The 12,538-nt window shown below is 26.5% G+C and overlaps 2 protein-coding genes across 2 annotated transcripts; one reads left to right on the forward strand and one right to left on the reverse strand.

Annotated features, from left to right (window-relative positions):
* Positions 1 to 1,651: 1,651 nt before the first annotated feature.
* Positions 1,652 to 12,332, forward strand: LOC122715191 (cytochrome P450 4c3-like). The gene is made up of 8 exons (XM_043937170.1): positions 1,652 to 2,430; positions 7,176 to 7,373; positions 8,213 to 8,398; positions 10,797 to 10,866; positions 10,943 to 11,069; positions 11,246 to 11,482; positions 11,584 to 11,746; positions 11,852 to 12,332. The coding sequence occupies exons 1-8, from the start codon at positions 2,244 to 2,246 to the stop codon at positions 12,187 to 12,189; spliced, it is 1,506 nt and encodes a 501-aa protein (XP_043793105.1). The 5' UTR covers positions 1,652 to 2,243; the 3' UTR covers positions 12,190 to 12,332.
* LOC122715195 lies at positions 8,657 to 10,786 on the reverse strand. The gene is made up of 4 exons (XM_043937174.1): positions 10,170 to 10,786; positions 9,511 to 9,730; positions 9,106 to 9,214; positions 8,657 to 9,008 (listed from the first exon to the last, which is right to left on the reverse strand). The coding sequence occupies exons 1-4, from the start codon at positions 10,410 to 10,412 to the stop codon at positions 8,825 to 8,827; spliced, it is 756 nt and encodes a 251-aa protein (XP_043793109.1). The 5' UTR covers positions 10,413 to 10,786; the 3' UTR covers positions 8,657 to 8,824.
* Positions 12,333 to 12,538: the final 206 nt, after the last annotated feature.

Here is a 12,538-nt window from a genome sequence, read left to right on the forward strand (position 1 = left end):
GGAAGCAAAAACTTAATGATATTCTTTATTAATCATCCTTGTCTTCCTATATTCTTCCGTATTTCATTGTCAGCAATTATCAAAGACACGAACAAATTAATATCCATGTTCAATTATGAGCATCATTTTTTATATTCATGATATAACTGAAAATTAAATATTTTAAATAAATTTAAAAATTAATTTGTTTTTTCAATAAAGATTTTATCAAGAATTTTAAAAAATTTTCCTCATTATTATAAATATGTCAAAAAAATATTTTATATACATATTAATAACAAAAATGTAGAACATGCGAGAAACAATCCACGTGTTCTTTCATGCGAAAGACTATCGACACCAAATTATATAATCAATCATTATCGATCGTGATAGTCTACAGATTATTCATACAGAAGTATTTAACAAGTATCGATTTGTCTTGTTTGCATTCTTAACAATAGTTAACACTCGAATTTGTCTGTCGAAGCTGCCGTCCTGTTTCGCATTAACGTTTTCGTGTATTCTTTTAAATTACGTTTTCATCCTGTGGTTCTTAGTGAATTCTTTTTATAAATATATTTTATATATATATATATATATACATTATTTATTATATGTGTATACATTAAAATTTTTGAAATTTATTTATCGATAATTATTCTTGCAAACACGTTTTTAAGTACAAACAAGAATTCATTTTCAAGATCAATTTCCAAGAATATTTCTAAATGGACACACACTCTATCTTTGAAAGGATGCCATATAAAGTATGTAAATGTTTTGACATGTGCAATCAAATCAGATTCGATAAACTCATTGAATAGAATCATTGTATGTGCAAGCAAATGATTTTGAAAAAAAACCAAAAGGAATCAAAATCTGAACTGTGATATTAAGATTAATCAAAAAAATATTCTCTTAAGAAAGAAATATGATGTTAATGTGTTGAAAAGTTAAGATTTGTTAAGATTTCATGTTAAGATTTCATTAATTCATTTGAAATTGTTTATATGAATAAAAAAATTTGACATAAAATTTTAATTTTTGTCAATCATTCTAAAAAATGATTATTGTTATTATTAATTATGAATTTAAATTTTAAAAATTTTAAAAATCAAAAATTAAGATTATCATATTTCAATTTTTGAGAATATGGATATTTTTTTAAAAAAAAAGAAGATAATGAAAAAAATAAGCTTGGATTTTGAAAATTTCAAATTTCAAGAATTTCGAGATCTTGCAAAGTTTCGGATTCAAATCTCAAGTCCCTAGAAGTTAAATTTCAACCTATCTCTAAAAAGAATATATCGATCCTATAAATCGTGTGTATAAGTATCGATTTCGCGATAGAGAAAATTCGAACACAGTATGCATGTACTATGGAAAAAATTTATGTGCCGTATACATACCCATATCGATGTTCTCATCTGTCTGTGGAAATGTAAATTTTATACTTTTTTAGTATAAGACGAACACGAAGAATCATGTGGCTACCTTTGTACATACTGTCGGTCAACACCTCGTCACATATATACATATATGTACATATATACACATCCCACGTGTTTGTTTCTATTGGTGGAGAAGTTAGCCACTGACCGTTGGTGTAGTACACAGCATTCAGTAGTATATAAGGGCGACTCTTTCGTACGGGCACGCATAACCGAGAGGGAGTCATTCCATGACACGCGTTGCACGCGACCTCTTCCTCTTCTTTTGCCGTCCTTTTGCGGCATTGTTTCCACCGTGACAATTGCTACTTTACTTTTAATTTGATTCAGTGAACCATAGAAAATAACTCAATTTTTTTTTTGTGTTTCTCTTTCTTTTCTCTTTCTCTCTCTCCCCTTCTCTCTCTCTCTCTCTTTCGGTTTTTCTTTCTTTCTAAGGTCATCTTTTAATTTTCCGCGTTTTTCATCACACGAATGCGTTACATATCTATTTTGTCAATAGTTTGCTTTTGTATTTGAGGTGCTTTGTACTCTTTTATCAGAAAAATTGATTGATAGTAACATAGTGCATAGTAACATAGTGAAGAAAAAAGACTATAAGGAGAAAACGATTTGTGAAATGAGAACACCTTTTGTAAATTTTCATTCTCCGACAAAAGTGAACATTTTGAGAAGAAACATTTGAAATACATCATGCAGTTATAATTCTTATGAGATAAAAAATTATAATAAATACTTAACATATGAAACATGCAAGAAGCGAGAAGATATTGAAGAGAACATTGGCATACCGAACAGAACAAATTCAGAATGTCTTCTTCAACAATCATTATGGGAGTATCGTGGCTCACGATGATCTTGTCGATATGTTTGATGACAATAGTTGTATTGTTATTAGTGCGACGAGGAAAATTTTTATACGCTTTGAGAAAAGTGCCTTATCCTCCTGCTTTTCCCATCATTGGAAACGCGTACGAATTATGTTGCAGTCCGGAAGGTAAGTGAAATATTTTCTAAAAAAAAAATAAAAGAAAAAAAGAATATTTATCTAAAGCTAAACAAAAAATTAAATTTTAAGCAGAGAATGTTTAAAAATATTTAATCAAATAATTTGTAATAATTCGACACGTGCCGGTTCTTAACCTATTGCTATGTAAGATCGAATCATATATACAGATTATAGTTCGATTATGACAAATATGAATGTGATATACACTGGTTATAAAAATTATTTATACATAACCTTAATTTTTTTCAATAAAACATTTTTTTATCAGATATTTTAATATCACATTATTTTAGTCACATACTACAAAATGATACAAAATTTAATTTAATGTTTTATAGTTATATTTAATTAATTATTTAAATATTATAATAAAAATAATAATGCATTAATATTTTTTATAATCACTGTATATTATTTAAAATAATTTTTATAATTGATCATTATTAAAAATGAATTATAATTTATATGATATGAATTATAATCAAGAAATAAAATATTTTGAGAAAAATTTATAAAATAATCTCATTTTAGTGAAAAAAATTGTGAAACCACGAATTAAATGCATTAATGTAAATTAACGCGAGATTTTATAAAATTTGATAGCTGATAAATGAACTAGTTGCTTGAATTAGCATATTATGTTATGTTTAAATTTAAAAAAAAAAGCGATTATGAGTACGAGTTCAATGATGTTTCATTTTTCTTAAAAAGAAAAAATTAAATCATGAATCGTTATATAAATGAATAGTTATAAAAAAAGAAAAAGAAGATTAACGTGTTGTCAACATACATAAAGTAATGAATATTTTTGATATGCGAGCGCCATTATAATTAATTTTTTTAAATAATAATTAATTATTATAATTATTATAATAATATTTAATAAATATTTAAAATTTATAGTATAGATTTATAGATATTTAGTATAGATTTAATAAGATTTAGTTAGATAAATATCTTAAGAACAATAATTTTTTTCAAGCAAATTATTTATTTTCATGTTTATTATTATTATTCTTTATGTTTCTTATTTACTTTTATTTTATAAAATTGATAAATTTTAAAATAATTTTAAAATAATAATTAAATATTAATAATGTTTAATTAAGAATATTAAAAATAATATAAAATAAATTAAATATCTAGATTTATTTTAAATATTTAAAAATTTGTCATAAAAAAAAAATAATTTCAATTTTATTGAATATAATTAAATTTTATTTTATCTTGTTTAATAATTAATAACTTTAATATTTTTTTTGTCAAATCAATCGATTTGTTACTATTAAATATTTAAAAAAAAATGAATAATATGAAATATCGTAGATAGTCGTCAGACACGATGAAATGTATGTAATTCTGGTATTCGCGTACTTTTATTTCCAAATTGGCACAAGATAACGATAACCTCGATATCAAAGAAATTCGCGAGATCGAGCATGCAAGCAGATGCATTGATATTGTGAACAGAAATACATATTGATCGCTCGAGATCGGTATTTTGCGATGTAAGTTCAAGCAAATAAATGATCCTTAACATGTGTGGTTTCTCAAAATCTTTCACTGTTACTTCTTTTTATGTAACGATTTTTAGCATTTATTTTTATTTTTATATATATTTTTATTATATGATAAAATTCGAATTGCGTATTAATTTTTTAAATTTTCCTTATCTTGTATGTGAAGAGAAGAAGGGGACACAAATTATTTGAATATTAAAAAGATCGAAATGTAAAAAAAATAAATACTAATAAATTATGTCAATGAAAAGTAGATCACGTGATTTTTTTTTAGTCGTGTATTTGATATCATTTATAAATACTTTTTAACAATTAAATAAAATTAATTAAACCCTATTACAAAAAAATGTCATCAATCAAAACTTGTAGAACATTATCTTCGAATAATAACATTTATTTTCATATATATATATACGATATCTGAAATTATATTGCAAATACATACATATGATTTGTAGTAACAAAATGAAGATTTTTTCGCAAATGTTTATGCGATGCGTGTTCTTTAATTATATATATATATTTTTAAAAGAAACGTGTATTGGAAGAGAACGAAGAGTTCATAAAAAACCAAAGTTTCACTCGATCTTGCGCATTGGTTATCGCAACACAAATGAGTATCGAGTAATAATTCATTTTCAAAGTAAATCGAAAGTCATGTCAATCATCGATGATAAATTTTCGATATTTGGGAAATTACGTTTAATTTGGTATGCTCTGGATATGAAAAATGAACGTATGAGTGTACTCGTGAAGTGAAATTGCGGAGGAAAGGAAAAGAGAAAAAAGAAAGGAGGATTTATCCACCTCAGCCCCACTGAATGCTACATAGATAATGATTGGCGTGTCGTGAGTAACCAGACGAAGAAAGAAACGGGTCGAGGTCGTTCGTGCTCTGAATAAAGCTGTAGTAATTGTATGCAATTACACGTGGCTTAAGAAAAAAAAAATAAAATTATCAGCGATACTGATGATTTAAAAAAAAAAGCTTTTAATATGAATTGGCCTTGATTCGAAGTTACAAGTTGTACACAAACTTCTATAGTTTTCATTTGTAAATCTAATTATGCAATTGCAAATGAATGCTCGATGTGATTTGACTACATCGGTGGATCGTAAATGATAACAATAACGTAAAAAATATTGATATGAACGGTTGAAATTTGATTTTCGAAAAAATTAAGTTCGAAAATTCATTTACGTATATTAAAGAAATATAGAAAAAAATATAGAAAAATAGTAGAACTCTACAATTTCATTTCTATCTATCGTGTTATGAAATGATATTATTTTAAATAATATTTCAAGTTATCTAACATACACAATTATTTTAAATAATTTGATATAAATTATTTGATATCTATTATATATATATATATATACATTATATATATATACATATACAGTTGAAAATATTATCTCAAATATGCTTATTTATGCAATATTTATTGGATTTAAGAAATCATAAAACAGATAATTTATTTACAATAATTGATTGCATCAATTACATTATTCAAATGATTATTCAAATGAAATATTTGAAATGAATAATTAATAAATATGATATTTTATAATAATTAATAGTTACATCTATATATAACAAGTTATATTTCTACTATAAATTGTAGCTTTAATATGACAAAGATGAATGAAAATGAATTTTAAAACCTTAATTTATTTGCATAAGAAAATATTATTCTAATGGATGTTAAGTATTCTAATGGATTAATGGATGTCTATTTGCATCGGTGTAACATTATAACAAAAAGTTGCTTCCTATTCAATAAATATTGAATCTTATAATGAGTAACTTGGAAAACAAATGAAAATAAACAATGGCCACTTTATCATACTAAAATCAAAATAAAATCAAAAGTAAATCGAAGACGTACTATTATACGAAGGATATCTAGCTTCACGTTGCACTTCAAGGTCTACGAGAGAGCATGTCTTCTGTTCTTTTTGTTCCGAGTCATTATTACTCGATGACCTCGTGTTGCATTTTTACCGGTCAATGTCCGGTCAGTGTACAGCCACTCCTCTTTTATTAGAATTGCAACACGAGTCATCCTCGTTCGCTCTTGTTTCGCTCTACGTTCCTTTCTCTCTCTCTCTCTCTCTCTCTCTCTCTCTCTCTCTCTCTCTCTCTCTCTCTCTCTCTCTTTCTTTCTTTCTTTCTTTCTTTCTTTCTTTCTTTCTTTCTTTCTTTCTTTCTTTCTTTCTTTCTTTCTCTCTTGTCATTACATCAATGCTCGTCTTCCCTTTCTTGACAAATAATTCGCGTCACGAGGCTGAAACAAGCATAGAGATACGACAATAACTTGATTGGCTACGACGATAACTGTAAAAGGTCTATTTCTGTATATTGATGCCTTGGGTCAATGGCCGCCGGAAATCATATGGAAATATCGGCAATCTTACCGCATTGCAAAAATTCAGCGTTTCGTTGATTTCCATCTTCGTTTCAAATAAGAATATCTCGGAATATATACATTTTGAAATTCTCGTAAATTATTTCTTTGTTCTATTAATCCCTTCGATCGATTACAGTTAATATCGATTACAGTTTTCATACAGTTTTTCCTTGCTGAGAAATGAATGATTTTTCGAATTTTTCATCGATATTATTATATCATATTTATTATTACATTTTTTCATTTTTATTCAATTAACAACTACAAAATATTAATATTAAATAATACTCAGCAAAAATTATTTCAAAGAAATCGAAGAATCCGTTTTTAAAATCGTATCATTTGATGATAGAAAGTAAAAAGATTTTTATATGATATCGATTTGATAAAAATAAATGTGCTAAAATTACTTTTTCACCCGAAAAAGATATTCTAATATTTCGAGTCATTTCGATCAATCTTACGAATAATTCTTAAATAAATGGTCAAATAAAATGAAAGAAAGCTGCAAAAATTTATATGTAATTTAAGAGTGAAAATATATCAGATATATCGCACGTTTAGTTATATCAGATCGAAATTCTGTAACGATAAGCAATTCTAGATAAAATGTTTGTACTTACATGTGACTTAATCTGATCGAAGATACTGTTCGAGAGTATCAATTTAATCAGTAGGAGCAATTGTGACAATATCTTGAAAAAAAAAAACTCGATTCGCATAAATTGTACGAGATATACGTACAGGTAAGAGGTCGATGACCGCAAAAGTTAAACCAAAAAAAATGTATATGTTACAGAAGCCTTCAAAAAAATAATCAAATGGGGAAGAGAATTAGGGGACATGTACCTGATCTGGGTAGGGATGCGACCTTTTATCTTTCTCTATAAAGCAGAAGCAATACAACCATTGTTGAGCAGTAGTGTTCACATTGACAAAAGTTTGGAGTACCAATATTTACAGCCTTGGCTTGGTTCCGGTTTGGTAACTAGTACCGGTAAGTAAATAGTATTGATACATTCCTTGTTAATTTTTACACCATCTTTTATACTCTTTCGTACAATTTAAATTTCTTCTTTTTATTTATTTATGTCTATGTCACGAAGAAGACAATATAGTAATAATGAAAATTCGTGACATATTTTGTAAAACATTTCAACGATGAATATTCAAAAGGTTAACAATGCTATAAAAATGATGTAAAAAAATAGTAATAAAAAATTTACCTGTTACAAAATTCGAAATCCCATAAGCTTCAATTTTTTTAAATGGGATATCCTGACCGTTTTATACAAAAATTCTTATAACAACACGTTGTACGTGCTCGAGGGCATACTATCAGGTTTCCATGAATCAGAGAATGTAAAAAAGGAACAATTTGTTCGAGGATGAACAAATTCAAAAAAACGCAAAAAAAAAAAAATCTATAAGTAGATCGAACCGATTCGATCTACTTATCTGGCCGGTTTAGAAGCTACATTTAACCATGATTTATTGGGATCTTTTTTTGGTTTAAAATTTCAGCAAATTACCAACCAGACAACTGGTAGCAAAAATTTATGATTATTGAACTCGAATCGGATATTCTCTTAATAACTATCATCAAAAAAATTTTTTTACATATCCCCCTAGTAAAATGTTCCTTGCCAATTTTTTAATCAACGCTCATAGCGAAATTTTTCTTTCCAGCGAAAAGTTAAATTTTAATAATAGGATTTGTTTTTATATTTTATAAATTTATGAAAAATAATAAAAATCTAGTAAAAAAAAATTATAACATGTCATTTCAGAAATAGAAAATAAAAAGTCGGTAAATATAATAAATTGTTATTCTAGGGGAAAAATGGCACTTTCACCGGAAATTGCTAACGCCAACTTTTCACAGTGGTCTTTTGGAATTGTATTTAAAGACGACAATTAAAGAGGCTCAAATATTAATTTCATGCCTCAGAAACGAAATTGGCAAACCAGAATTCGATATTGTTCCTTATGCTAAACGAGCGACATTGGACATAATATGCGGTAAGACGATTTAATATCGCATAATATTCCTTTTAGCAATATATTTATCGCCTTCGTTACGAGAAATAATCTACGTTACCTAATAAATTACTTATTTTCAATCTATTTTTATTGTTATCTTTTTCAACAAATTTTGTTCATTTTAAAATACGTTCAGATTTATTTATAAATAGATTTATTTATATAATAAGTCAAAAGAAAGAATATATTGTTAAAATTAATAGATATAAAGTAAATAAAAATTTTTTAACAAAAAAGCAATGTAAGATCAAATAATATTCGAATAATAATTTTCGAATATAATAAATTTTTGTTATTTAATTATATTCACACTCCATAATACATCTTATGTGATGACAGTCATATCTCTTTAAAATTCTAAACGATTCTAAATTCTAAAAACAATACGCATTTTATTCTCCACAATTATCGACGAATTTTCTTGTCATTTTTCAAATTTAAGCCAACCATAATAATAGTTCTGTCGGAATTTGATAGTTTCACTTTTTTTTTTACTTTTTGTTTTCGATCATTCTTGTAGCGATTGAATCCATTATGTTTATAATCCCTGTTTTTGTAATCCTTCTTTTTACCGCGTTTCCCATAACTTCTAAAATAAAATTATATATTTATTTTACTTATTTTTTTTTTTTTATTTACACACGCGTACGTATATCAAAAGTAGAGAATTTTAGTTTTGTTATTACCGTGACTTTTCTTTATGCAATTTTGATTTTCTTTTATTATGATTAATTTTTGTTATTTTTAATCTCCGTTTTCTTTTCGGCTTCGATAATTCAATTATACGTTGAGTGGCTGGAAAATAATTCTAATTACCAATTATTTCTAATTTCTAATTTTTTTTTTTTTTTTATTTAAAAAAGAATGAATTTCATAAATTTCCTTTCATATAAATTGTAAAGAATACTTTAATAAATTTCTCTATTAATTTATTAATAAATAAAAATCATTCCAAGATATCATTTATATATGATATCTCCCGTTATTAGTTTATAAAAAGACATAACAATCACCATAAATAAAAATTCATGAAAAATCATTCCAATATTAGGATACGTAAAAAAAAAAAAAAAAAAAAAAAAAATACGAACCGACTGCCGTAAGAGCACTGGGTGCTACGTATCCAACTGGTTTAGAGGGATATTGATACGGAATTCGTGGCTTTGAAAGTTCAATTATTCGTGGCGATGCTTTTGGGATCTGCGATAGATTTGATCGTACTTGAAATTGCTTCTCATCGATTCGCTGCCGTGGTTGGGCTAATTGATTAGTGCGTTCGGTTATTTCATAAAGGAGAGCCGATGCTTTCACCTATTACAGGTAAAGTACAATTCCGTTTCACACGCGATGTGACAATAAAGTTTCGAAAATAATTCGTTTAACCCTCGCAATCCGATGGCTGAGTTACTTTTTGATCCAGTCGACAATGATGCTAATTTGATTGGTTAATTAAATAAGTTTAATTAGATGTAATATTATTTTAAATTTAGTATTAATTTTTTTTTTTTCAAAATTAAGTAAGTTTGGATTTATGATCTGGAACGTGTATACCCAGGCTCGTACTTCGAGGGTTAAAGTACGTAGTATATGTACGTAGCATCGAGATCCATCGTTTATAACATATCTAATAACTCACTTTCTGGTATCTGCATGTGGATACTTATGTTTCTCAAGTTCACGTGTACACTGCGGGGTTAAGTTATATATTTTTCAATGTGCGTGTCATTTCGAACGAAAGTCATACACTTACGTGGCTAGATTCTAAAATAATTTCGTTGTAGGTCTTGGTCTTCAATTTTGTAATTTTCGAAGCGATGTTTCGTTTCGCAGACTGTTTAAGGGATTTATCTGCATTCGCATAATCAGATACTGGAGTTAATATGTTATTGTTACGGTTTTCTTGCGATTTTGTGAACTTGCTCACGAACATCTTGCCAAAGCAATTAAACGATTCGTCTGATCCCCAGTGTCGAGTAGTGAGTAACGTAGCCATTTTTCTTGATAATATATATACGTCACTTAATAAATTTTCTACATTATTGGAAAAGTCAACTTTGTCTTTTTTTTTTAATTTATCGATTTTTCATTCCGTGTGACATATTGTGTACACGGGATTTTCTGTTGAACAACGAAGGATCAAATATTTCCATTGCCTTCTTGAATTATAAATTTAAATTTTGAGAACGCATAATACAAGTCTTAAATACACCTGCGAATTTTTGAAATAATAAAAATGGTTTATGATTACTTGCCATCAAACATGAAAATCTTGTCATTTTAACATGAAAATATTTGCGAGATTAAATGTTTCATCGATATCGAGTTTTTTTATTTATATTTAAGAAAAATTAATAATCTTTGTTTTTTAATGTTACAGATAGTTCCATGGGATATAATATTAACGCGCAAAAAAATTTTAAAAACGAATATGTGCAAGCTGTGAACACGTAAGCATATTTTCTATTAAAATTATTTATATTAAAAGAAGATATATTATAATATATATAAGTATATTTGTTTTAGATTAGCTTCTATTTCGCAAAGAAGATTTCTAAACGTGTGGATGTCCTTCGATCCAATTTTTAAGTTAACATCGTGGGGGAAACAACATGATCATGCACTTAGTGTTACTCATAGATTTGTCAATAAAGTAAATATAATTTTTTTATTCAAAACAATTATAATAATTTTTGCTTCGTTTAAATATAAATATAAAATATAAAAGTAACTTTTTAATTAATATAAAAATTCGAGATATTTAATATTATAAAGAATTAAAATTAATATTATTTTATATATTAAAATTAATATAATTTTTGATTATAGATAATCGCGGAAAGAAAAGCCGAGTGGAAAGATAGAAAAGATACAAATTTTAATGAAAAATCTCATAAACGTCAAGCTTTATTGGACTTATTATTAGAATTATCAAAAGATGGTAAAGTTCTCACCGATGATGATATTCGCGATGAAGTGAACACATTCATGTTCGCTGGACACGATACTACTGCGACTAGCGTATCATGGATTTTGTATGCATTGGGAAGACATCCTCAATATCAAGTATAGAAATTCTATATAATATAATTATATTACAATATATTATAGTTTTTATAGTTTGTAACAAATCATTATCTTACAATTTTTATTATTTCTCATTTTAGGAATTAATCATTGAAGAATATTATGAAACAGTAGGGACGAAAGAATTAACTTTAGATATATTAAGTAAATTAACATGGCTAGAAGCGTGCATAAAAGAATCATGGAGACTTTATCCAGTAACACCACTCATCGCAAGACAAATCTATCATCCTATTACTATCTGTAAATATTATTTGTTTAAAAATATAAGAGTTTAAGATCTTTTCAATTTGAAATTCTTATTTTCACAGAATAGGATATTTTTTAAATAAATTAATTCGTTTTTAGTGGGACATGAAATTCCAATAGGATCGACGGTTCTCGTTAATTCATTCCTTCTTCACCGAGATTCTCGATATTTTCCAGAACCAGATATTTATCGACCAGAACGATTTCTTCCTAATGGACCAAAATATCCTTCTTACGCTTTTGTTCCTTTTAGTGCTGGTTCCCGTAATTGTATCGGATGGAAATACGCTACAATGATCGTTAAAGTTCTTATTTTGTATATATTGAAAAACTTCCATGTTGAATCTTTAGATACTGAAGATCAACTTCGTTTTGTTTCTGAATTAGTATTACACAATGCTGATGGGCTTAGATTAAAAATTACACCACGAAAATAAGCATTTTTTGCTTGATTTTATTGTAACAATTTAAAATCAAATGAAATAATGAAAATCAAAGATATCTTTTTTGATAATAAAAAAAAGTTAATTTTTTTTTTTGCACATTCAAATCGGATATTTTTTTTTTGAATTAATCATAACAATTCTATTCAAACTGAAATAAATATTAGAAAAAATTAAATTAATGAAATTTATAATGATTAATAAGAAATTTATATTTCATTTTTGTGTCTTTATACATATACATGATTAAACTTAAAATTACTATATGTAGAACAATTTGTGTTTTATTATGAAGGTTTAGGAATATAATTTTTATATTTTTTCTGTACAATTACTTTATGTC

Source organism: Apis laboriosa, unplaced genomic scaffold (genome assembly GCF_014066325.1).
Source record: "Apis laboriosa isolate Shangri-la unplaced genomic scaffold, ASM1406632v1 scaffold34_cov151, whole genome shotgun sequence".
Taxonomy (NCBI): Eukaryota; Metazoa; Arthropoda; class Insecta; order Hymenoptera; family Apidae; genus Apis; species Apis laboriosa.

Coding starts and splice junctions, on each gene's coding strand:
- LOC122715191 (XM_043937170.1), top strand. CDS start 2,244: ATGTCTTCTTCAACAATCATTATGGGAGTATCGTGGCTCACGATGATC. Junction 11,483..11,583: donor GAAGACATCCTCAATATCAA/GTATAGAAATTC, acceptor TTCTCATTTTAG/GAATTAATCATTGAAGAATA. Junction 11,747..11,851: donor CTATCATCCTATTACTATCT/GTAAATATTATT, acceptor ATTCGTTTTTAG/TGGGACATGAAATTCCAATA.
- LOC122715195 (XM_043937174.1), bottom strand. CDS start 10,412: ATGGCTACGTTACTCACTACTCGACACTGGGGATCAGACGAATCGTTT. Junction 9,215..9,510: donor CAGTGCTCTTACGGCAGTCG/GTTCGTATTTTT, acceptor ATTATTTTCCAG/CCACTCAACGTATAATTGAA. Junction 9,009..9,105: donor TTGCATAAAGAAAAGTCACG/GTAATAACAAAA, acceptor ATTTTATTTTAG/AAGTTATGGGAAACGCGGTA.